At 46.1% G+C, this 26,450-nt stretch overlaps 1 protein-coding gene across 1 annotated transcript; it reads right to left on the bottom strand.

Moving 5' to 3' along the window:
• Positions 1–665: 665 nt before the first annotated feature.
• On the bottom strand, positions 666–26,450 carry CDCP2 (CUB domain containing protein 2). The gene is made up of 6 exons (XM_073358268.1): positions 26,375–26,450; positions 15,488–15,835; positions 14,324–14,665; positions 12,603–12,956; positions 2,404–2,582; positions 666–983 (listed from the first exon to the last, which is right to left on the bottom strand). The coding sequence occupies exons 1-6, from the start codon at positions 26,448–26,450 to the stop codon at positions 666–668; spliced, it is 1,617 nt and encodes a 538-aa protein (XP_073214369.1).

The raw sequence follows: 26,450 nt of genomic DNA, 5'->3' as shown, positions 1-26,450 counted from the left end.
AGTCCTGGGAGACATGGAAAGAAGGGAGAGCAGCTGAGTTGGTCACAGAGGTATGATAAATGCAATGTATCCTATGGCTGTTACAATGGGGGGGGGGGGGCGTGCGCACACGCAGTGTAGACCTGAAGAAGAGCTCTGTGTGGCTCGAAAGTTTCTCTCTCACCCCAACAGAAGTTAGTCCAGTAAAAGATATTACCTCCCCCACCTTGGCTATGTGCGTGTGTGTATAGACCGATAGGGACGGGCTTTATATCTACCCAGTGTATTGTATTTTAAAATTCAGCCAAAATTTATTTATAGTGATATTTCTAGCCAGAGGCAAAAAATATTACAGCCCTTACGGTAGCCCCACCACTGGAAGCAGCTGTAGGAAGAGTCATGAAACCCAAGATTCAGATTCCTAAACCCAATTGACAGATTGAAAGAAAAAAAGTACAGCTGAGAAGAGGAGCTGTTTCCCTAGTGCACCGATTTCTCCAGAGAGCAGAAAGCAGATGGAGGTTCAACCCAACCTCTGTTTCAGGACATGGAAGCTGAGCTTCCATTTTAGCAGCTGCATTGAAACTCTAAGCCCAGGATCTAGGCTGAAAGGACACTGGCTGTGCATGTGTGTCTGTGACGGGGAGAGAAGGCAGGCAAGGAGGAATTGGGCCAAAGGCAGCATCCTATAGCAGCACGAGTCCAACCACAGCAATCACCATGAGGATACCGGCAAGAATACAGATGCTAATGAAGACAATGTCACTGGTGTCCTGGCTCTTGCTCTCATCGGCCTCCACTGCTTCTGAATCCTGCCCGTGGGACTCCACCAGGTTCTCCGCGAACTGGTTCAGCTGGTAGGGGTCAGAGCTCGAGATAAGGTTTACTGAGGCTTCTTTCCTCTTAGGCTCGCACTGCACTTCATACTCATGAATGTCCTCCTGGTTCCCAGCCGAGAAGTCGATATACAGGATACTGACAATCACAGACGTGTGGTTTCTTTTCTAGAAGACAAAGGTTTTAAAGGACAAGGGTTTGTTTTTACTTGTCAGCCTTTCAAATTAATAAAAACTAAGCCTCCAGAGTAACAAGTTTCAGGGCATGGCTGGAGTTAGGCTCCTCCCAGGGAAAGGAGAGTTACAGGGTATTCATGGCATTTCATTGCCAGCAGCCTGAAAACTTGCACTGAGAACGCGCATTAAGAATAAGACAGTGTATGAGGGTAGGCCATGGGGCAGAAACCAGGTTGATCAAATTCCCTAGAAATAGGGAGCCTTATTTCACAGGGACGTTAATGAGAGTTGCAAGTGCTCAGCCACTCAACCATGTCAGGCCAACGCTCACCATAAAGGTCTGGGAGTTGGGACTTGTAGATTCTGTTCCTGGCTCTGGCACTGACTTGCTGTGTGGGCCTAGGGAAGTGACTTGGGCCAAGTTTTTCCAAAAATGGCCACTGATTTTTGTGTTCCTCAGTTTTTTGTCCAGCACCTAGGTCCTGAGAATCCCAAACTCCAGCTGAATTCAAGGGGAGCGACAGGACCTCAGCATCTCTGAATAAGACCCAAGGAGCCTCATGTTGGATATCCAAAGTAATTCACCCAGAATCAGTGACCATCTCTAAAGAGGTGGGCCTTTCTGTGCCTCAGTTTCCCCTTTTATGAACTGGGGCTAGTTTACCAGGGGCCAGAGTGTGAGAGACCAGAGCTGTGTCCAGTGCACAGAGTGCTTTGGATGCAGCAATGGTGGGGCTTGCTCATGCCAGGCAGGGGGAAATTTAATCAGAGCTGCCAAAAGCATGTGCATAGTTTTATCTGAGTAACTAAAAGCTGGGTACACAGTGCCCTCTGCTTCAGGCCTGTGTTCACGTGGGGAGCAGCTTACAGTGACCCAACAGAACATAGCCTAATTCAACTGTACAAAATTCTGACCTCGAGCAAGTCACTTCATCTCTCTGTGCTTCGTTATCCCCATTATACAGATGGGGCTAATAATCCCTTTCTCGCAGACCCTTTCGGTACGTCTACACTGTGATAAAAGACCCACAACAAGCCCAGGCTCAGGCTGTGGGGCTATAAAATTGCAGTGTAGATGTTCAAGCTCAGGCTGGTGCTGGGGCTCTGAAACCCTGCAAGTTGCTCCAGCCCAAGTCCAAATTCTTCACTGCTATTTTTAGCCCCATAACCCGGCCCTTTGAGCCTGAATTAGCTGATCCTGGCTCTGAAACTTGGTGCTGTGGGATTTTTTTCCCCTCTGCAGTGTAGACATACCGTTAATCTTGTATATTTGGATTGTAAGCTCTTCAGGAGACGGACTGTCTCTTACTATGCATGCATGCATGTGCATCATTGGATGCAGATTTTTTATCATCTTACTGTATTTGTTTTAGGTAAATAGGATTCACTCCTTATTGTACTAATCACTTACCTGGGACTCAGTACCACAGGTGTCGAACCTGGTGTGTATTTTAAAGTTCAGGCCAACCACTTGGGCAGGACAGGCTGGGGTCCCTAAATAAATCTTATTTCTCTCCAGCTGGGCAAGAGACTGCACAGGAATCTGGATCTGGAAATCTGTTCGCGTGCAGCTGACGTTCACGGGAACAACTGTTGGGGGGGAAGAAAGAAGCTTGTCTAAAATTCACAAGACTGCGCCAAGTGGGGATTTTACAGTACAAGGCAGTTCCCATAGCTGAGACTAGCACTGTAGCTATTGTCATCATGTCATACAAAGAAGACTACTAGTGGCATCCACAAGCAAGTGACCAATGTTGACAATGCTTGCAGTTTTATTGTGAGTCTTCTGATATATAATGTTTTTCTTAAAGCCCCAGCTGCTGGAGTCAGGTGATTATGTGAGAATTTCAGCTTTCATTTGAAAAAAAAAACGCAGTAAAGTTTCTAGTCCTTACGGTAGTGGAGAAGAGCTTGAAAGTGCATGATCTGAGTGTAACCTAAAGGCTCAGAAAGGAGAAGACAAAGAAAAAGAACCCTACATTTATCATTTTTAAAAGTCTAATGAATTTTAAACCCAATCTCAGATTTTCTGGGGGCCTGACTCATGATTTGTGAACACTTGGGGTTAGCAAGATTCTGCATCAGCATCCATTGGGAACACCACAGGATGTGTATTGGATCCCTTTGCTTCGGGATGTGATTCAGAGCACTTCTGACAATCTAAAAAGACTTGACCATCCTGGGATCTAGTTATCCAAGATCCTGCTGAAGCCGCACGTTTCAGACCAGTTTGTAACCCATTATTGGCATGCTTGGCTTTACCAATTGTGTCCGCACACCACATGGTTAATACTTTGGGTCTGGTTCTGCCAGCCCCCGCCCTGGGGGAGCAGTGGGGTGGGAAGGATGCCAATCAAACTGGTCAGCTAAAGGCTGCATCCCACAAAGAGGGCTGAGAGCATGTGCACAGCATTCTGCCTTCCTGTGGTCCCCATGGGGCAATGCGGCTCAGTGCCACCCCAATGCAGGGCCATGGTAGTGTCTAATGTGCCCTTTAACGATGTGTAACTCCTGCCCCAGGCCTAGAGCAGTGTAGGATTGTCTTCTTGTCACCAGCTGAGCACTCTGTTTTCTGCACTGGTGAGGGAACCCTCTCCTCAGGCATGTCTATGTAACAGTTTGACTGGTCTGCCTTCCTCCCCGCTCTCTGTGAAATACTCTGGTCCCAGTGTGGATCCACCTCAGGCCTGGTCTACACCTAAAACATAGGGCCACCGCGCTACATCATGCAAAATTTCATGCCCCGTGCGACATAGTTAGATCAACCTAAACCCCGGCTGTAGACACAGGTAGGTCGCCAGAAGAATTATTCCATCGACATAGCTACCACCTCTTGGAGAGATGGATCAACTGCATTGATGGAAAACCCCCTTCCATCAGCATAGGAAGCGTCTACACTGCCGTGGCACAGCTGCCGGGCCGTAACTGCTGTAGCGTAGACAGTCTGTGCATGTGGTACGTGGAGCTAGTTCTCAAAACATGGGAGTCTCACGGTTTCTGTTATCGACCCTGCTGGTCTATCTTGCAGCTGTGGGAAACGTTACACCCAGCACCAGCAAGGCAGCAGCTTCTCAGGACTGGAATCCCTCAGTGAGTCAGGCACGGGTATGAAGCACCACGTGGCTGAACAGCATGAAGCACAGGACTGGGAGCTCGGATCTTCCGCATCCTAATATTGGAACGGCCTTGAGTACATCGGTGTCCCCGGGCTCTACTCCTCCGTGTCCCCCGCTCTAGGAAATGGGGTAACAATACCTACCTGGCAGGTGTGTTGAAAAGACGAATCAAGGTGACGCTGAACTCTGATGATGTAAAATGCTAGGTTCGTGCTGGTTCTTCACGGCCATGCACCTTGGGCAGTCATTGACCCCACTTTACTTTGCACTAGTGTAACTGCCTACCTGAGGAGCAGGGCAATGGAGAATCAGGCCCTGCATCTACAGTTCTACAGAAAGTGTTGCATCTGTGTCTGCCTATATAGCAGCTGGCCTTTCTGCATGGAGAAAAAAGCATAGACACCAAGGGGAAAGGGAAATAAGAACAAAAAAGCCCATTATATTTAAAGGTACCTCCCACCGAGCCCAAACACTAACAATATGAATTATTGAATTATTCTAATGAACTCTGTTAGAATCAGACTCTTATGAAACTAATAAGATGCAACAAAATCAATAGGGAAAAAATTGTGTCACTTTACTACACTTAGTACATTATAGAACCATTAGAAGATTTACCAAATAAATAGAGTGCATTAAATCAAGGGGAGGAGAAAATGGATCCTCGCTCTTGGGTTGAAGGCTTCCTTTAAAATGACCATAAATCACATGGACAGCCCAACTAACATCCTTTCATGGGTCCACCTAGACAGAAAAATATTTACGCTAATTACAAGAGCCTGATACAGCCCTCTCTCTGTATGTCATTTTATATACTTTGCCCATTACCGCACTGAGCACACCATGAATCATAGAATCATAGAATATCAGGGTTGGAAGGGACCTCAGGAGGTCATCTAGTCCAACCCCCTGCTCAAAGCAGGACCAATCCCCAACTAAATCATCCCAGCCAGGGCTTTGTCAAGCCTGACCTTAAAAACTTCTAAGGAAGGAGATTCCACCACCTCCCTAGGTAACGCATTCCAGTGTTTCACCACCCTCCTAATGAAAAATTTTTCCTAATATCCAACCTAAACCTCCCCCACTGCAACTTGAGACCATTACTCCTTGTTCTGTCATCTGCTACCACTGAGAACAGTCTAGATCCATCCTCTTTGGAACCCCCTTTCAGGTAGCTGAAAGCAGCTATCAAATCCCCCCTCATTTTTCTCTTCCACAGACTAAACAATCCCAGTTCCCTCAGCCTCTCCTCATAAGTCATGTGTTCCAGTCCCCTAATCATTTTTGTTGCCCTCCGCTGGACGTTTTCCAATTTTTCCACATCCTTCTTGTAGTGTGGGGGCCAAAACTGGACACAGTACTCCAGATGAGGCCTCACCAATGTCAAATAAAGGGGAACGATCACGTCCCTCGATCTCCTGGCAATGCCCCTACTTATACATCCCAAAATGCCATTGGCTTTCTTGGCAACACTGTTGACTCATATCCAGCTTCTCGTCCACTGTAACCCCTAGGTCCTTTTCTGCAGAACTGCTGCCTAGCATTCGGTCCCTAGTCTGTAGCGGTGCATGGGGTTCTTCTGTCCTAAGTGCAGGACTCTGCACTTGTCCTTGTTGAACCTCATCAGATTTCTTTTGACCCAATCCTCTAATTTGTCTAGGTCCCTCTGTAGCCTATCCCTACCCTCCAGCGTATCTACCTCTCCTCCCAGTTTAGTGTCAGGACTTCCACTGGGGCCTTTTCTTTACATTCTCCTACTGTTCCACTGCCACTGAGGGAGTGCCATTCGTGGCATTTCTAGTGTACTTGCCACCATGGGATCTAACCCTGCTAGTGCAGACCAGACGAATGAGAGCAGTTTCAAGCCTCTACGGTGTTTGTTATGCATTGTCCATTAGTGCCAAGAGATCCCAAATCTGACTGGGCCCCAGCTCTACTAACTGCTGTACATACACACGGTAAGAGGCAGCTCCTGCCCCTTGTAATACAAATAAGCAAGGGACGCCAGATTGCACAGGGCACCCACAACAGAGGGAGGAATTGAACCCTCTTCGCCAACAGCCCCATCTAGTACCTTACCCACCAGGCCACCCTTCCTCTCTGGAACCAGAGCAGAACACTCTGCCATTTGAATCTCTACTCCAAAGAAAGAGTCACTGCAAGGGAAACTTCACACAAGAGGCTCATTCTGTGCAGTACGAAGCAATCCCAGGTTCCATCATGAAAATGGTCATGCTCCTATGCAGTGGCTGTTTAAGGTAGGTTTGTACCACACAGACTGTTAACTGCAAGCGGATGTGTGTACACAGATCACTGGCAGGTGTAGGAAAGTAACATGCAGAGATAATTTGCTGAGGAAAATAGTGGTTTTACATTCTACTTTTTCCTTTCAAAATTTAACATTCATCATATGGATTTATGCAACGGGGTCTAGCAGGATTCAGGAGACTTGGCTCCCTGCTCTGCCACTGACTTGCTGTATCACCTTGGGGGAGGCACTTGACCTCTGCACCGGTTTCCTCCATCTTCTCCTCCACCTTTGTCTGTCTTGTCTACTTAGTTCCCGCCCTGAAAAGCTTACACTCTGTCGCTCACTATGTGTATATACAGTGCCTAGCACAATGCAGCCCTGCTCTCCGTGACAGCTTCTCGATGCTACTGGAAATCAAAGAATAAACCACAGTGATTATGAGGCGGGAAGCAGAATCATGGCATGGCCACGCTACACAATTAAGGCATCCTCCTTGATGTCGGTAGACAGCCTTCCCAATAATGACGTCGCTTGTACACGGCTACACTTTGCTTCTCCTGTTGGCGATGTGCTTCCTCACCAGGAGCGCTTGTCTCGATTGTACGGTCAGTGTGGGGCACTGCGGGATGGCTTCTGACAGCCAGTCTCAATCGATGCAAACGACACAGTGTGTACATGGGCACTGCACCAACCTAACTACATCGACGTTGACTCGATGCCTCTCATGGAGGTGGAGTTAAGTGAGGGCTTGACTACACTAGAAATGCTACAGTGCTGCAGCCGTGCCACTGTAAACTGTCTGGTGAAGACGTTCTAAGATGACGGGAGAGAGTTCTCCCGTCGGCATAATAAAACCACCTCCGCGAGAAGCAGCAGCTACGTCGGTGGGAGAAGCTCTCCTGCCAACATAGCACTGTCCACACCGGCGCTGAGGTCGGTGTCACTTATGTCACTCAGGGGGGATGGCTTATTCACATCTAGGGTTGCCAACCCTCCAGGATTGGTCTGGAATCTCCAGGAATTAAAGAGTAATCTTTAATTAAAGATTATGTCATGTGATGAAATCTCCAGGAATACATCTTACCAAAATTGGCAACCCTACTTGAGCGATGTAAGTTGTACAAACGTAAGTGGTAATGTGTACAAGCCTTCAGTGTAACGGGCAGTTACGTCGGCAGGAGTGAAATTTTAGTGTAGTTGCTTCTATAGTTAGATCGACATAAGCGCCTTGCGTCAGCCTAACTCTGTAGCGTAGGCTAGGCCTCAGATTCAGAACAGACATTAGGAACCAGATCGACATAGGCAGTTAGGCTCCTACCGTCCACTGAAATCACTGGACGTTAAGAGCCTAAACGTTAATGTGGATCTGGGCCCAGAAGGCTAAATGCAGCAGCTCACTCATCATGTGAATTATGACAAAATCAGAGTGACCCAGGATGGATCTGAAGGCAGAAAGACCTCAGCAATATCTCGGCTCTGTGAGGCTACGTCTACACTAGCACTTTTGTCGGTGCAACTTGTTGCTCAGGGTATGAAAAAAAACAACAGCCCAACCGACAAAAGTTTCACCAACAAAAACGCCGGTGTGGAAAGCGCTGTGCTGGCGGGAGGCACTCTCTCGCTGACATAGCTACTGCGGCTTGTTGGGGGTGCTTTGATTATACCGGCAGGAGAGCTGTCTCCCACTGGCCTAGAGCAGCTAGACAGGAGAATTTACAGCGGCGCAGCTGCAGCGGTACAGCTGTGCCGCTGTAAGGTTCGTAGTGTAGACACAGCTAAATAAGGGCCATGTCATGCCCTTAACAGGCGTGCATGATTGACACCAATGGGAATTATACACATGGGCACAGACCATACTATGTCCTGGAGTACCATCTGCACTTTGAATGGCCTAGGTTTGCTGGTCAGAATGAAAACTTTAGTGTGACTTAAAAGGGAACCTTTGACTGTAGTATTTAGTGCACTTTCTCAAGCTCGTGTGAGAGGCAGCTCAACCTAGTGCTCTGAGCACAGAGCTGAGAGTCAGCAGCCCCTGTGTGAACTCCACAGTGACACTGGTCCTTCCAGCAGACTTGGGCAAGTCGCTTAGCTTCTCCCCCTCAATTTCCCCATTTACAAAATAGAGAATGCTTATGAACCTCCCTCACAGCAGCATGGTGAGGGTTAACATACTCATTTTTAAAACGTACTTATTAAACAGACTTGGTGTGATCTATTTGAAATCATAAACCTATATGTTTATGGGCTGCTAAAAGGATCTGTTGCTGACCATATGTACTGCCGCTTCTTAGTTAGAGGCATTGGGCCTAACTTGGCCTCTTCATATAATTATCACTAGCGTCTAATGGAAAATATGTCCGAATTAAAAATCCATTGGTAAGTTACAGACTCCTTATGCCAGGAGCAGACACTAGTCAAAAATTAATATAGAACACTTTGCACTTCTCTAGTACATCCAATGATTTCAAACCACTTCACAAATACTAATGAATTAAGCATCATAACACCCCTGTAGGGAAGGGAGACATTATCACTGGTTTACAGATAGGGAAACTGAGGCACTGGGTGGTTAAGTGAGTTACCTCAGCTCACACAGGAAGTTGGTGGCAGAGCAAAGACTAGAGCTACCTCCTTCCAATTCCTCAGTCCTATCCTTTCATCAGCAGACCTTCCTCCCTCCCCTTTGCTCCACTGAGTTTTCTGAAAATGCCAATGGCATGAAGCAGATTAATCCCTTGCCAAACATAAAATTAGGCAAAACGGAAGACTTTCTGGAGTCACTGTGGCTGAAACCAACTAGCTACTGTCTTTTATACTGCAGAACCCAGAAGAATCCTGCACCCAGAGCACACCACCAGTATAATTTGGGGTGATTGTGTCTCTGTGCATAAGACATTCCGATGTTTCGCCAGGGTTTCAGAATCTCATACATCAAGTTTGAACTTTGATGGCTGAGTTATAAAACGTTAAGTACATGAGGTTTGTAATCACCACACTGATTCCACCTTAAACTACAGCAATGCTACCGAGCTCAGCTATAATCCCCCTTCTCATTCTATTACCCAACCCAAGAGGTTACCCTGCACTGTGACTGTAAGGGGAGGAAAAAAGAAAGCACAGTAGAGGCTATGCTAGTCCCATCCGCAAACACTCACAAGCAGCTCCTTAGCTAAAAGCCTTCTGAATACTCAGAGAGGATCATCTTGAGCAGAAATAGGTCATGAATCATCCCTGACACACAGGTCAGCTCCAACACAATTATCTTGAAATACAATGAATGCCATCAATTCACCCCCTTTTGAGGAGGCACAAAGGTTGACAACTATATGAGGAGCATTACACAGCAAGAAAGCATCTGGGCAGCTCCTCCTGCCAACTATCTCCATATCCTGGAACCTCCAGGCTGACAGAGTGTGGCTTGGGTCGTTTCCAAAGACACAGCCCTTGCTGGTACCTCACAAACCCCAGGATACTTATGTGGCTTTACAGATAGAACGCCCAGGAAGCTCTCACTGAAAACAGAGTCCACAGGACACTTTTATTTCCAAGGGAATATTCCTTGTGAGAGTGAGTCTCTTGCTGAGCCTCTTGCCAGTCTGCTATGGACCCCCTCCCCCCAAAAGTGGGCTCACTGCTTGTGCTAATTTCAGCCATTGAAGGTAAGGAGTAAGGGCCTCTGCCAATTCCAGCCAAACCTCCATCCTGTCTTGAGGGCAGGAGATTAGTCCCCAGATGTGGGAGACATGGGGGATATAAATAATAATCAAAGAACAGGAGAGAGAGTTTAAATAGGTCCCCACTAGGACACTTCAGGTTCACAGATTTTAAGGCCATATGATCATCTCATCTGCTCTCCCACATGACAGAGGCCAGAAAACTTCTCTTGCTGGCAGGTTGAGGCATGAGCTTTCCAGGACAGGCAAGAACATATTCTGTGGGACATCGGGATTGCCAGTCTGGATCAGACTCATGGCTCATCTAGTCCAGTAACCTGTTTGCAACAGCATCCAGCACCAGATGCTTCTGAGGCAGGTGCATAAGAAACCCCATAGAAGGTAGATGTGGGATAATCGGCCCCTCAGGGGAGTCTCAGAGTCTAAGACCAGAAGGAGCAACCAGATCATCTAGTCTGATCTCCTATATATCACTGGCCAGCAACACTCACACACTAAACCCAACAACCAAAATGAGACCCACGTATTACAGCCCACAGGAGACTAGACTAGTATGTGCCACAGGCAGAGAATAGGAGGGGACCAAAGTGCACCAGTGCCCAAGGCCCCTGCAGTGGCAGGGAAATGATTGAGTGAAAGATACCCAAATAATCCTGGCAAGTGATCCACACACTGCAGGGAAGGCAAAATATGTGGAGTGTGGCCATCAGCTACAGCCTGAGCACGTGAGCAAGAACCAGCCAGCCCAGCACCTGAGAATGAGAATGCTCGGAGCCACCTCAGAGCCCTGGTCCGACGCATCCCACTCAACGTCCCTTTTCCCACTGTGGCCAACCCTGATGCTTCAGAGGAAGGCGATATAAACACAAAAACAAACCACCATCATCACCACACAACCTCCCAGAATACATGGAGGAGGGGGCGTGCACAAAATCCCTTCCTGCCCCCTCCTGGTGGCCAGCTGAAACTCTGAAGCATGAGCTTTCAGGAACATAGACATAGACCAGAAGTGAGCCCCAGGGCCGCCCCCGCCCCACACACACATCCCAAGCAACCCCATCATACAATTGCACTCTTAAATTTGTCCAGCTATTTATTAAAACTAATTGTTTGCCCCCACAACTCCTATTGGGAAGCTGCTCCAGAACCTCACCCCTCGGATGGTGAGAAACCTTCGTCTAGTTTCCAGCCTGAGTTTGTTCATGGCCAGTTTATACCCATTGGTCTTGTGCAAACATTGTCCTTTTAACTTAAATAGCTTTTCACCCTCCCTGGTATTTGCCTGCCAAATGTATTCAGACTCAGAGAGCAATCATATTCCCTCTCAGCCTTCTTGTTGCTAGACTAAACAAGCCATGCTCTTCCAGTCTTCTCTCATAAGATAGGCCCTCCCTTCTCCTGATCATCCTAGTAGCAAATCTCTGCACCTGTTCCAGTTTGAATCCATTCCTCTAGAACCGGGTGACCAGAATTGTGCACAATGTTCCAAATTTAGGTCTTACCAGTGGCTTGTACAGGGGCATTAAACATTTTTCTCTTTTCTGGAAGTGCCTAGCCTCATACAGCCTAGGATCGTGTTTGCCTTTTCTCTCCTCTCCTCTCTCCTCCTAACTTGAGGATCTTGCTCCTTTTCATAGGTGACTGGAGCCAAGTTTGGCCATGTTATAAGGCTTGCCTGTTAAATCAGGCTTTTAAGTTCTTGCCAATCAGTGGAAGGGTGGTTGTTATGAATGAAGGGCAGGAGTTTACTGGAGGATGCCCAGATGCCATTGTGTTAAGTATTCGAACAATAGCTTATGTAAGTTTGTAGCTATCTTAGCAAGACAAGGTTTGGGAACACAGGTACTCAGTTCCCCAGTCATGGTTTGGCCAGTCTCCTATGCACGACCCTATCAGCCAAACTCCTGCCTGGTGTCACTCCACAGGCTGAGTCACCAGGCATAAACATGGCCTAGTGTTTTATTTGTTCAGTGTCTCAGAACCCTTCCATCCCAGATCTAGGTGGCTGGGTTAGTATATAACCCAGGGACTACTTCTTTTTAAAAGTGTCTTTGCAGATCTGATTGCATGTGTGAAATGCTGATACAAAAATATGTCATGCACTTTTTTATGACTAGGCATTTGAACAACGGAGTGTCCAACTGATATGTAGGGTGACTGGACAGCAAATGTGAAAAATCGGGACGGGGGTGGCGGGTAATAGGAGCCTATATAAGAAAAAGACCCAAAAATCGGGACTGTCCCTATAAAATTGGGACATCTGGTCACCCTACTGATATGTGCAATTACGGTGGTTGCAGAGGTACAGCTGGGTAATCGCACATGCAAAGAGCCAGTTATAACTCCCCACTGGCTAGCCTTTTGCACACTTGCCCAATTTGCATGTGCAATTATAGTAACAGCATGCATGCAAAAGTTTGGTGCACAAATTTGCTCAAATTTTTGTGCATGTACTTTTGGAACAATTTTTACTGACTGTCCCCATATTTATAATTCTCTGAAGCCTTGCCCTACAACTATCAGCAGGGAGCGAGGGAGAACCGGATCAATGCACTGAGTCATGCCTTACCTCCAATATATGCTACCGAGAACCCCCTGTTGGCCGTGTTCCTGTCTGTGTGGAGGACCAACAGCAGTTTGTTTCGAGTGGATGTTATGGGAGACAGCATCTCTCTCCCACACCACTTCCCCAGGAGGAAAGCTTTCTCAGTGCCTCCATCAAACACTGCCAGATGGTCGTAATCACAGCCATCTGTTAGACTGTTCCGCCCCTCCAGAGCCAAGTCCAGGAAGAAGACTTTGATTCGGTATCCTGGGGGAAGCTGGATGGTCCAATGACATTTGATATTGTTGGGGTAAAAGTTGGGATACTGAGGACTGGAGAAATTTCCTTTGATGGCTGTGTATACTTCCTGGCATTCGCCTGGTTAGAAAAAGAAAAGGCATTACCAACCAAACCAAAACCTCTGGTGGAGGGAGCAGCTGCTGGGGGGTTCCCTTGATTTTATTGCTAAAATATATCTCAACAATTATCTTTTCCACATAAAGGTTTCACAGCTACATACTGTATAATCTGCCCCAAACGTTCAAAGAGTTAGGGGGGTCATTAGCTGCACAATTGTGGCCAGACTCCACACAACGCAAAGGAGTTCAAGAATAGTGAAAACAACGCGCACCCATGCAGGGCTTTTCAACTGAGGACATTAGTGTGCTTTGGCGAAGAAGGGAAAAGGGAAAAGGGAAGTCTACAGACAGGGAAACAGAAGTTAAAAGCTTAACATGTCACATGACCAGGCCATAGACAGGGGTCATGGTTACAGCTCAGAGCAGGAGTCAGGGTCAGGCCTGGGTTAACTGGAGTGAGGCAAGGCTGGGACTAGGCAGACACAAGGACTGTCATAGCCATGGGCAAACGCTTTGCGCAGCCACTGCACGGCTGCTGCAGCTGGCCTTCAGAGCCAGTCTGCTGACTCTTCCCACCAATCATGCTGTGTGGCCTATTTGTCAGCCTGCTACAGGCCAGCTGTGCTCGTTAGGTTGCCTGGAGATTGGCTCTGCTGTTGCAGGCCCCGATTCCTGACAGTGCTACCTTGCCGAGGTCACTGGGAGCTTTGCCATTGACTTCAAGGAAGCAGGCTATGGCCCTAACTGAGGGTGGGTGGTCTTGACCCCGACCTAGGACACAGGAATTGTAGGTTCACTTCCCAGCTCTGGTACAGGCTTCCTGCGTGACTCTGGGTAAGTCCCCTGATCTCTTTGTGTCTCAGTTCCCCATGTGTAAAATGAGGCTGATACCATTTCTCTACAAAGGTGCCCCATAAACATTTTGGGGAGGCTTCAATGCTATAGTAATTGGGGCCGCAGAAGGACCTAGATAGGAATGACTTGCTCAAGATCACCCGGCGAGCTGGGACAGAGGTGGGGATAAAACTCTTTCCTCCTGAGTCCTAGTTCAGTCACCTGCCCAGTGAACGATTCTGTCTCTCTAGAGTTAAAGTCAGAACGCTCTTAAATGTACTTTTTATTTAAATGAATACGACCCAGACGCTTGAAGGGCCTCTTCCACCCTCTGGGAGCCCCTCAGATACTAAGGCTTAAAATTCACAAGCATGACATCAAACCATTTCACTTGCCAGTCTGCACCCAAAAGATCTTGCCATTGGTGGAGGAACAGTAAATCTATACCTCCTTTGTGAGAGCAACACCCTGGGACAGTGGTTGAGAAGGAGAGGGCCCAGAGGGCTTCCATATATCCGGTAACTTACGCTGGACAAGCAGTTGCCTCCGTACCTGAGAAAAAATAAGCCTTGAAGCCTCTACCTCCTATGTTGAAGTCTGACTTGAACACCAACAGGAGCTCATGCGTGGAAGAGACGATATCAGGGGGTTTCATATTCCCACAGTAGTGGCTGAGATGCATGTTCCCCATAGTGGGCCCATCATAGACGGCCACATAATCAAAATTGCATCCTTCGTTGTTTTCTATCTGAAAGTCAGCAAAAACCAGCTTGATGACGGAGTTGGGCACTGCCCGGATGATCCAGCGGCATTCAGCATTATTAGGGTAATTCTCGGGGTAATCGGGGCTTGTTATCACGCCGGAAAGGCCCGTGAGCACTCCCCCACAAACATCTGGAAACAAACACAGACAGGTTACACACGTGAAGCAGAGGGAAGTCCCATAGCCCACAAAGGGGATGGAGAACATCCACACACATGTCCCAACCCCAGAAAGAGGAACAAAGGAGGCAAAGAAACAGCTTTGGGGTGTAGAAGGCTGTATGTTGTCTCCAACTCCATAAGGAAAAGAAGTTTCACACCAAATGAGCAGAGCAACCCAAGTTTCATTCCATTTGGAGACTGATGATGGACTAATGTACTGGGCCTGGGAGATTCCTCCTTCAGGGGGCATTGTAGGGAAAGTGTTTTTTACTCTCCTGTCCTGTTTTTTACTAGTCAAAATGGTACATCACATGATGCTCATTCAGCACTACGGTCCCATTGCAGGGCTGAATCCTTCTCTGTTATACCTGTGCATCCCTGCTGTTCATTGCCCAGGTCTAACAACACAGTTAAGCAAATAAGCCTGGAACCCCAGGATTTTGCAGACTCACTTTTCAGACCTGAGCTACACTTTAAGCCTGACACTATGCGAGACCTGTAATTTGTGGGGGCGGGGGGGGGGGGGGGGGGAGGAGAGATTTTTAGCAGAGTTTATTCAAACACCCTCAAACAGACCAGATTCGCATCAGAACTGAGCCGGGTGTTCATCACATCCCTAATTATTTCACTCTGTATAATCCTTTAACTCTACTTTGTGGGACACTGTTTGTTTCAAAGGTGCTTGTGTAACAGTCTCTTTGTCCACTGCTATGCAGCAAACCTAGACGTTTTTCACCCAGGCATTTCATGCATTAACCTTTTGAGGAAACACCACATAAAAACTGTTCCAACCTTTCCGGTAAGTTGCAGAAAAGCCTTGACTGGCCACGTGCTTATCCGAGTGAAAGATGATGGACATGACATGCCAGGAAGAAGTAAACGGTGGAGGGGAGCTCTTGCCACAGAACTTTCCCAGGAGATTCCCCTCATCCTCGGAGAAGCCGTTGTAGATTTTGAGGTAGTCGTAGTCACAGCTGTTGTGATATTCCAGGTCAAAGTGGTCAAAGGTCAACAGGGCCGAGGATCCTTCTGTGACCACTATGAGCCAAGTGCACTCAGTGTCATAGGGGTAGAGTCCAGGGAAATTAGGGCTGGAGAAGTTGCCATATGGTGCGGAGAGGACTCTGCCACATTTGACACCTAGAGTAAACAAAACTTTGCTTAAAAAAAACAAACAAACCACAGAATATTTATCTGCTTGGTAAATCTCCGAAGCTGATGATTTGCAAACCAGTTACAATAATTGCTCTTTGGAGCTGCTTGCTCTTAAAAGTGTCTGCACTTCAGTGGTGCACAAAGTGATTTTCTGTATATTTGCAAAGTACTTCGGGCAAAAGAGGGCAGGAGCCCAGAAGTGGGATTTTAAGATGGAACTCAACGTGGTGGTGATGCTGTTGTGCCAAAGTCATTTACAGAAACAATAATTAATAGTGATTTATTAATCTATTTTCATTCAGGGATAGTTTGCTCACTCACTTCCCAATCCTTTGCCCCTCTAATCTAAAGATACTGGCCCCTCTCAGGTCATTGAGTTGTTTATATTATATCTATAGATCAGGGATCGGCAAACTTTGGCACGCAGCCCATCACGGAAATCCACTGGTGGGCCAGGACAGTTTGTTTACCTGCAGCTTCCGCAGGTTCGGCCAATCACAGCTTCCACTGGCTGAGGTTCGCCATTCCAGGCCAATGGGGGCTGCGGGATGTGGCGTGGGCCGAGGGATGTGCTGCCCGCCCTTCTCGCAGCTCCCATTGGCCTGGAATGACCAGTGGGAGCTGTGATCGGCTGAACCTGCGGACGCTGCAGGTAAACAAACCATCCTAGCCCGCCAGTGCATTTCCCTGATGGGCTGCGTGCCAAAGGTGCTGATCCCTGCAATAGATGAATACACATAGCTACACAGGAGAGCTTTCCCATTCTAATTCATGCTGCCTGTTTGAAATCTTCCTCCAGGAAACGAGTTCCATGTGGTCCTTTCTGACCTTTTTCTTCCTGGAAAAAAAGCACAGTGAATCTGAAACCAGTGGAGACACTGGCCTCAGTTATACCCTGCTTGGAAAGCTGCCTTCGCACTCCAGAACTCACTGACTGTCTGGGAGATGACAACAATACTAACTGAATCTAAAAGGCAGATCTGACACCTCCAGCACCCCATTCAGAAGGATGTTGTGCTGGGTGGCCATTCCCTCCGTCTCCTCTATGCAGACCTCTCAGGCGGACCAGAGATGCTACTGGGTATGAAGCAAGTATCTTCTTGGAACATTAGGAGTCATAAAACATCAAGAACCACAGTAGCGTATCCTGCCACCCCCAATACACAACAGCAACCACACAATGTTCCTGGCTACCATTGAGCATATGGAGAGCTAGCTGGGGCCTGTATTTTCCCCACAAGGGGACTGGACCATCCATTTACTTCCAAACGTTGTCTTTTAATCAGTGGAAGAATATTTTATTGAGGAAAAGTCCACAGAGGAGCTTGTTTGGAAAAGGCACCTGTGAGAAAATATACCCCTGAATTCACCCCGTGCACACTATTGTAACAATCTTTGTACAAAGTATGCCTCATGAGGTGTCATTTGAAAATTCAGAATTTGCTGGGCATTATTGTCCTGGTAAAACATGTGTAGCAACATTGTGTGTAAAGTTATAAGATTCTACTAAACATGTTTCAGGTCTGGGGATGGCCAAACCAGTCCCTCAGAGACAAAGGGCAAGCTCACACCTCAGCCAGGCGTAAATGAGGGCAATAGGCCAGTACCTGATAAATGGCCATTCTTTAGTAGGAAAGGAGGTATGGGCGAAAAATCTATATCTTAACAAAAAACAAAAAAACAGCAATAAGTTCTCATCCAAACAGACTTTTTGTCTCCTGAATCTCAGTTGGAAATGCTTTCCAAGGGAGAGACTGACACTATACAAAGGGGGACAAACACACCGAGGGACCTCGTCCCCTTCTCCTCCTCCTTCTCCTCCTCCCTCTCTCTCTCTCTCTCTGTCCACCAATTCACTGCACCAGAAGAAACAAAGGAAGCAGCCATTACACAGAAAGTTGTCCTGGCCTAAGAAGTTCAGCCAGTAAGACTGTTGAGAACGTGTGGTGAGAAAAACTGTGCTTTGAATTTATCATAGTTCATTAAGTTAGGCATTAGTTGTGTTTGCTCTTTATGTTTCTTGTAACCATTCTTGTAACCATTTCTGACTTTTATGCCTCATTACTTGTATTCACTTAAATCTAGTTAGCACACTTGTTCTATCTAAGTGCGTGTGTTTGAATTGAAGTGTTTGGGCAAATCCATCTGGCATTACAGGATTTCTGCATATCATTTATCTTACTAAAATGCAGGACTTTATATGAGTTTGTATAGTCCGGGAGAGGGCTGGGCAGTACAGTACATACATTTCTGGGGGGAAATCTGGAAGTGGGAATGTGCTGGGGTCACCCTGCAATTTAATTCAGGCTGGCGGGCTGCAATGCACAAGACATAGCAGGGAGGGATTTATATGCTAAAGTGAGCAGTCCGAAAGTGGAGGCAACAACAGAAAAACGGTGTAAAGGGCACCCCAGGTTAGCAGGCAGGGGTGACCCAGTTACTCACTAGTCTAGATTGTATCCTGAGTATGTCACAGCATACAAACACCTGGCCCCTGAAAGCATGAACTGTAAAACAAAACCACTGTCAAAGTAGGTGAGTACTCAGAACTGTCAGTCTTGTCAGCATTCTATTAACTTTCATCTTTCCAGTGCTAATATGTTGGGGGGGAGGGGGAAATATTTAAAGCTGGTATATGAAAATCTAAGCTCAGAGAAACAGGAGTGAAAGGCTTGATTCATTTACCAGTGAGTTATGGATTTACCGATTGATTTTCAAATGAAAACTTTATACCACGTCTTCTTCTTCTTCAACACACAGCTGAACAGTTGGCCATAGTGATCGTTCACCATTTGGTCCATTCCTGTGCGGCCACAAGGGCTTGATGGCCCAAAAGTCCAACATCATAACAGACTTGACGAATCCGTTTAATAGGGGGTCTGCTTCTGGGCCACCCTTGGTTGGTGGAATTTTATCCCGGATGTTACAAGCCACCCGGGGAACGGCGTTCACTGGAACCTCTTGTGGCATTCTTGCGACATGTCCAAAAAGCGTAAGGCGTTGTCTGTGAACAATGACCCCAGTAGTCTGTAGACTGGCATGACCATAAACATCTGCATTACAGATTAAGTCATTCCACTTTATGCCCAATATACGACATCGGCATTTTGTGTAGAAAACCTCCAGCTTTGCCCAGTCTAAGCAGTGTAGTGTCCATTGTTCGCTCTTTTATACTGCAATGTAGTTACTATAAAATAAAGGGAGTGTGAAGTAGCTGGCAAACACCTACAACTCACCAGAATCAGAGAGTGGATGAATGTGCAGTTGTGCTAAGCATATACCACCAGGGCCAGCCCTAGACAAAATGCCCCCTTAATTTGTTAAACTTTTGAATACCTTATTTTTTATTGCATTTGTAGCCCATTTCATGACTTTGATGCATGATTTACATGCATGATTTATCTCTGTCATATAAGATGATAAATTTGCATGCTAGGATCTGTAAATCTGTATTTATTCATGCCATATATAAGCAAATAAAAAAAACTGTTTCCTTTAAGCTTACAGAAACTTTTTTAATTTTAAGAATAACTGAAATGTACTAACATTAAGAAATTGAACTTTGCACGAACATTGGGTGGACTAGTATTAAATAGCGTTACAGTAGGTGACAGCCTTAGACTGTTAACCGTTGTCCTTTAGTTCAAAAGGTTGCTTTTCTTGCCTTTGTCCTCGTGAACTGAAGCACAGCGTCAGAGAGATTCAAAGACTGGCCAATGGCATTTTCAAGCGACAAAATAGCAAGTGATGTCAGTCTCTCATCGGTCATCGTCCATTGAAGATACATTTTAATGAGCCTGAGCTTTGAAAAGCTGCACTCACGACTCACGACTGTGACCAGCAGCATGAGCAGAGTCCTCAAAGCTATCTACACATTAGGAAAAGTGTCCTTCAGCTCTGCATCATAAATGAATTGGAGAACTTGGAGTGGAGAGTGCTTCCCGTGTTGCAAAATGTGACAGATGTTGTCTAATTTGACATAGAGGTCTTTATCATTGACGTCCGAACATTCCCCAAGTATCAGCATCCTGTGAAGGTCAGTACAATTGTTCAAGAGTGTTCTTCTGTCTGCCAACAGCTTACTAAGGTTAGGGCTTTTCGTGGTGCTTCATTTGTCCAAACCTTTCTTCAATGGATACTCGAGGAGTGTGAACAAGAGAGCAAAAATACTCCCTCTTGAATTTTTCTTCCGAGCTTCCCATCATCTCATCTCTGCCCTCATAACCAAACTGTCTCTTATTCTGATGAATACGAGTTTGCTTGAAGACAGGCTCAACTCCTAAGTTTTCCGCCATTTCTCTGGCAGCAGTGATGGCATCTTCAAATCCATTGTCTCTGTAGGCCACAACGAAATCAAGGCAGTTTCTCATCAAAACAGTAGCAGTCATGATGTCCATCGACTGAGTTTGTAATGCCTTGCTTACAACATTTACTTGGAACAGGATATGGTGCCAAATCACAACTGAGACCAGAGATTTGAAGTCAGTGATCTGGTATGCCAGGCTTTGTGCCTTGTGTCAGATAATGGTCTTGGCTTTACTTAGACTCATAGACTCATAGATATGAAGGTCAGAAGGGACCATTATGATCATCTAGTCTGACCTCCTGCATAATGCAGGCCACTGAATCTCACCCACCCACTCCTGCAATAAACCTCTCACCTATGTCTGAGCTATTGAAGTCCTCAAACCATGGTTTAAAGACTTCAAGGTGCAGAGAATCCTTCAGCAAGTGACCTGTGCCCCATGCTGCAGAGGAAGGCAAAAAACCCCCAGGGCCTCTTCCAATCTGCCCTGGAGGAAAATTCCTTCCTGACCCCAAATATGGCAATCAGCTGAATCCTGAGCCTGTGGGCAAGATTCACCAGCCAGACACCCATCCCATCTAAATTCCATCACAGGCCATTGGGCCTATTTACCATGAATAGTTAAAGATCAATTAATTGCCAAAATCATGTTATCTCATCATACCATCTGTATGACATCTGTAGTATGCAGACTGCACCAGTTCCATCAGGCCGTCGTAAACCTTAGTCACTCGGTACCTCACTGACCTTATGCTGTCAATGTGGCTCTCCCTAAGAGTGTCACTTAGTGGCTTCACTGTCAGATTTGTAACATTGTCCATGAGGATCTTCCCCCTGATAGTTCATGCTGAAAACAGGATGCATATTTTTTGCAGTACTCTGAAGAGAGATACTGAATCTAAAGAAGATGACGCTGCATCTCACACAACCAGGTTGAATGAATGGCAGCCAGAAGGCCCGAAGAAAGCTCTTGGATTCAGCTCACGGATCCTTGCCTAAACACCACTGTTTCTTCCTTCATGTTCACACCATTGTCATAGCCTTGGCCGCCGCAGTTCTGAAGGTTAATTTTATTCTCATTCCAAATGTTCATAAACAGTTCTGTTTGGCCTTTTCCAGGAGAGTCATCCACAGGACGGAAACAGATAAAGTGTCCCTTTACTTGGATACAGCCATCCTCATCATCAACAAATCTTACTGTAAATGACATCTTTTCACTGTGATTAATGTTGGGAGTGGAGTCCATTATTACGGCGTCGTACTTTGCTTTGCTGAGCTGCAACAATATGTTATCAAGCACCTTCCTTGCCAAAAGGTAAATCAATTCATTTTGAATTGTTTTGCTGCAGTAATGGTCCATAGCTTCTTTACAAACTACTTGACGTAGGTGCTCACGCATGAAATCATTGTATTTCCCAAGGAGCTCAACAAAACTGAGGAAATTACTGTTATGTTCAGTGAACAACTTGTCCAATGAGCCCCAGAAAGCCAAATTATTCTTTGCAAGAAGAGGGTAATTGAGATCAGACACTTGAGCACGTTCCTACAATGCTTGGTTTCTACATTAACAATGCTCTGCTTTTCTGCATCTATGCATTTATTCAGCTTGAGCCTCGACTCATCCTCCATCCATCTGGAGTAGGCCATAAAATGGCTGCGTGACTTTTCATGTTGCTTGAGAGCATCAGTTAAGCTATGCCGGTAATTGTACACAGAAAGCGCACGCAACAATTTGGCATTCTTGTAAAATATTTTGCAACAAAAACAGAACACTTTGTCAGCTGATTTTGAGTAAACTAGCCAAAGCTGATTCAGTTTCTCACCATTCTTGAGCATTCTTTCACAGTGTGACTCTGAGAAGTGTCACTTCTGCTTATTTACTGGAAATGTCATATCCTCGATTTTGCTCAGCTCGTTCAAAACTGTATGATCAATATCAGCAGAGTTTAGGATCGCTGGTCATAAAGCAGGATCTGATGTATCGATTTGTGGTGTGCAATTTTTCTCACTGCTGTTTCTGTCATCATGTGAGGCTGATTCTTCTATATAGTTTCTCTCTTTTCATGTAAAACAGATTTTTCTTTGTCATCACTCTCCTTTTCATGTGAGCCACATTCTTCTTTATCATCACCCTTCTTTACATCGCCAGGAAAACTGGACGATTCTCCACCACTTTCCTCACATTTCCATTTCTTATCTTCAGGAAAATCTGCTAATTCCTTAGCAATAGGGCTTCCATCACTTACACTTCACTCCTCAATTTCTTCTGCACTGAGACGATTGCTACTGCCTAAAGCCTGGCCTTTGTTGTTCGGTTTCAGATATTTTCCCATCAAATTTGTCCCTTGCTGCAAACTAGATTGCAATTGCGCATTTTGCTTTCTATACTGAGCTCCTGAAGGCTTCTTCAGGGACATCTTTTATTTTCTTCAGGAGAAAACAGATAGTGTTAGGGAGAGCAAAAGTCTATGTTCCGCAGTCTTAGAAAGTCATCAAACATTACGTGTTAAGCATGGCAAAAGAAGTAACAGTATTTCTTTTAAATTGTTGCATGGAAAGGGATTTGGTAGTTATTTCTGGCATCTCATTAAATATGTCCTTTATTAGTCGCTACTTACACGCTTCAAGTCTTAAAACACAAGTGTACTTTCACAATTACACAATAAAACAAGGTTCACAATAGCGCAACTGTGCTCTCACTTCATTCTTATATCTCACTGACTGATTGGCAATGCCCCACCCCTTATACACCCATGAGGGCATGGCTGACAACATTCTAGGAGGTTCAAGGAAAATGTAGTTCTCAGAAAGTCTGGAAGGTTCCATGAGATTCTACAAAGGTCCAGAACATTCTAGAAGGTTAGTGAAAAATGAATCCACATAAGGAATACCTGAAACATTTTACTTCAAACCTTTTATTTTCCCTTTTATTGCTAACAACAAAAACAGCACCCCAAGCCCAACGCCCCCCCACAAGCCCTGCACCCCAGGCAGTCGCCTGGGTCGCTTTCCCCTAAATCCGGCTCTGTATACCACATTTGGGAGCAAAGAAAGACCTTTTGTCCCTTCTGAGGTACATGTGTAGATTCCCAAACAAGTCAATATGCTCTCAGTCTGGGCAAAGTCTATTGCAAATCAGTCACATTGCTTTTCATTATGCTTGGCAGTGCTGTGACCTGCTAAGCATGGAGGATCTCGGCATAAATGTGCATTGTGATGAGAAGTCAAAGACAAACGGTTAATGTACATTTGTGTGTTTGGGCACCTGCGCATGGGCAGGATGGTCAGATAGCAAATTGACATGGTAATTACCAGGGATAGGCGATAAAGTAATGAGGGGAAGGTATTAAACTAATAATGTTATTGAAATAAATAGCTAAGCGGGGAGCCTGCAGGGGGGGTAAAGGTTACTTCAGAGACAATTACTGATGAATTAATAGCTCAGTGCTTCAAGGTACTTAAGTGAGCGCAGTAAGTGACACTGGCTCATGAGCAGCCAGCACCATGTGAGGCCTTTGGATTAAGAGGGAGGTTCACTGAATTCAAGTGGACTTATTTCGTGTTGCAGAACAGATGACAGTGTGGTCTAGTGGCCTGGGAGTCAGGAGATCGGAGCTGTAGCCCTGGCCCTGCCACTGACCTGCTGTGTGACCTTAGAGGTGTCATCTCACCTCTCTGTGCCTTGATATCACCTCTGATTAGACTGAAAGATCTTTGGGGCAGGGAGTGTCTCTGACATACATACATGTGTACATACAGCATCAAGCACAATGGAGCCCCAAACTCAGCTGGGACGTCTCAGTGTTATTTTATAATATAATATTATATAATATAATAATTCTAATTAAGACATAAATGGGAAAAGGGGGACAACCCACTGGCCCAGCCCCACCAGATTTAGCAATTCCAAGCCCTGCGAGGTTGAACGACATATCCCAGCTGGCTGGAGTTGCCGTAATTTTGACTGACAGCTTAAGTACGTGTTCCTGGAGGAGTTAAAACACACAGGGAAGCTGCCATGTGCCTGGGGGCTCGATACAGAGCTGGTTGGAGCGACATTCTGGATGTGGTGCTGCACCCACGTGAGCACTTCTACTATTTTTGCCCCATCCCGCTCTGAGGCCACCACGAAGACGATGTGTGCATTGTAATTCTGTGTGCAGCGTGCACAGAGCAGCAATGCAGCATTCCCGAACCTGTGTCCACTCATTTCTCTTCCAGCAAGGAAATACCCCAGCCTTAGGCTAGATCCTACAAAGTGAGCACCCTCAGCTCCCACTAGCTTCCAAGGCACTGAAGGGATCAGCATCTTGCAAGAGTAGCTCCCAGAGTCCACATCTATCCTGACTAACTCAGACACCAGGACAGCCCCAAACTCCTGCCCATCCTCTGAACTGAAATCAAACCCTGGGAGGATCAAGAGGGTATAGTTTAACTTTTGGGTTGCTCATGTTTTGTGCACCTTTGACTTCCTAGCTCCACTGTGAGATGCTGTTGCCACAGGACCTCCACTGATTATCGGTGAAAACATGACAGATTTCATAGCCTGATCTGAGAGATGCATGTTCTTAGTCCAGGATCAAGTCCACATTGCCTTCATTTTACAGACAAGCCAGACCTAAAACTCTGCACTAAAAACAGCTCTTTGCTGAAGTTCTGATCTGGGTCCAAATTGTGTGACTTGCCTCTGTGTCTTTCTAATGAACATCTGAATTCCTCCAAGGGAGGGAGTGTAAGTCTCTCTAGTTAATTTAGTGACAAAACCAAGCTGTCAATATCTGACTCTACAAAATCCTTAATGTGGCAGTGAAATTTTAGCCGGAATTTCCTCTGCTGGACTTTCCCTACTTCTGAACCAGTTTAAAAGAAGAGTAGTTTGTTGCGATGGTGGGTTTTTAAAAAAATAAATACTTAGAGAAGCAAACAAATATTTCAGAAGAGTAACTGGAGACTGATGTAGAGACTTCCACAGTGCCACCCTTCAGTCTTTCACACACTACAAGAATGAAACACAAATTCAACCAAGCAGCATTCTTAAGCATTTGATCCTGTGTCAGTGTCTGGTGAGCAAAAAGTGACCTTCCGCAGGCCAGACACATCACTACATAGAATCATCGAATATCAGGGTTGGAAGGGACCTCAGGAGGTCATCTAGACCAACCACCTGCTCAGAGCAGGGCCAACATCCACTAAATCATCCCAGCCAAGACTTTGTCAAACCGGGCCTTAAAATCCGCTAAGGATAGAGATTCCACCACCTCCCTAGGTAACCCATTCCAGTGCTTCACCACCCTCCTACAAAGAAGGTCCAAGTGCTGATGAGTAAGTTAATGGCACAGGTTTTAGTGATGCGACTTTAATATTTCATATCTATAGTTAAAAAGCAAATCCAGAACTTCCACACTGCTTTAGACCCAGGCCTTCAGCTGGTGTACGTAGTCCATTAAGTTCAATAGAGACACCAGCTGAAGAACTGGCCCATGCAGTCTACTGTGTAAATAGTTGGGACAATGCAGCGGAAACAGGGCAAGGGTGCCACCAGCAAGGGATAAGGGTTAATCAGCTTAACATAAGCAACAACAAAAAACCCAGAGCAACTGCAAATGCCCCCCAGCCTGGCACTCAACTCAGTCCGATGACCCTGGGGGCAGCGGGAGCCCTGCCATTCACTGCCTGTCTTCCAAGCAGTCATTTGATAGCCTATCCCCTGAGCACATGTGCAAGAGGAAGAAGTTTGGCTAAGATTAACCACTTGCTTACTGGAGAATAGGGAGCAGCCCTGCCCCAGGCCACATCTGCACACACTGTACTGTCTATACATTAAAAATCTAAATAAAACAGAGCCATTTACAAATGAGTAAATACGGTAATAATAATAACGCATAACAATGCATAAGGGCTTGGCCTGCAACTGCTTCCCCACATGTCTAGTTCTGTTGCAGTCAATGAGACTGTGTGTGTGTAAGGATGGCTCATGTGAATAAGGGCGGGCAGGATCAGGTACTAAAACAACATCAGATATTGATAAACCAGACAGACTATCAAAAAGCCCATGAAACGGGCATCGTTCATTCATGCATACACACAACAGGGGACCTAGGAGCGTGCCTGCTGCCAGAGTCCTATAAGAGCTACCCCAGCTGGACATCAAAATGATGGAGCCCCTGGAAGTTAACCCTTGGTGCTTTGATGTAGAGCACAACCGAACAGAGTCTTACCTTTCTTAGCATGCATCCTGTTTGCCACACACAAGAAAGTCATTGCCACAAGACACCCGAAGTGAATACGCCGCAT

The sequence above is a fragment of the Lepidochelys kempii genome, chromosome 8, assembly GCF_965140265.1.
Source record: "Lepidochelys kempii isolate rLepKem1 chromosome 8, rLepKem1.hap2, whole genome shotgun sequence".
Taxonomy (NCBI): domain Eukaryota; kingdom Metazoa; phylum Chordata; order Testudines; family Cheloniidae; genus Lepidochelys; species Lepidochelys kempii.
Note: the sequence above shows the minus strand (reverse complement) of the source record. Positions and strands in the feature narration are given on the sequence as shown.

Bases quoted from the DNA above. Each gene is read 5' to 3' on its own strand.
- CDCP2 (XM_073358268.1), bottom strand. From the start codon at position 26,450: ATGCGGCGTATTCACTTCGGGTGTCTTGTGGCAATGACTTTCTTGTGT. The intron at 15,836-26,374 runs GTAAGACTCTGT...TGTTTACTCTAG, and splicing joins CAGGATGCATGCTAAGAAAG to GTGTCAAATGTGGCAGAGTC. The intron at 984-2,403 runs GTAAGTGATTAG...TTTGTCTTCTAG, and splicing joins CCTGTGGTACTGAGTCCCAG to AAAAGAAACCACACGTCTGT.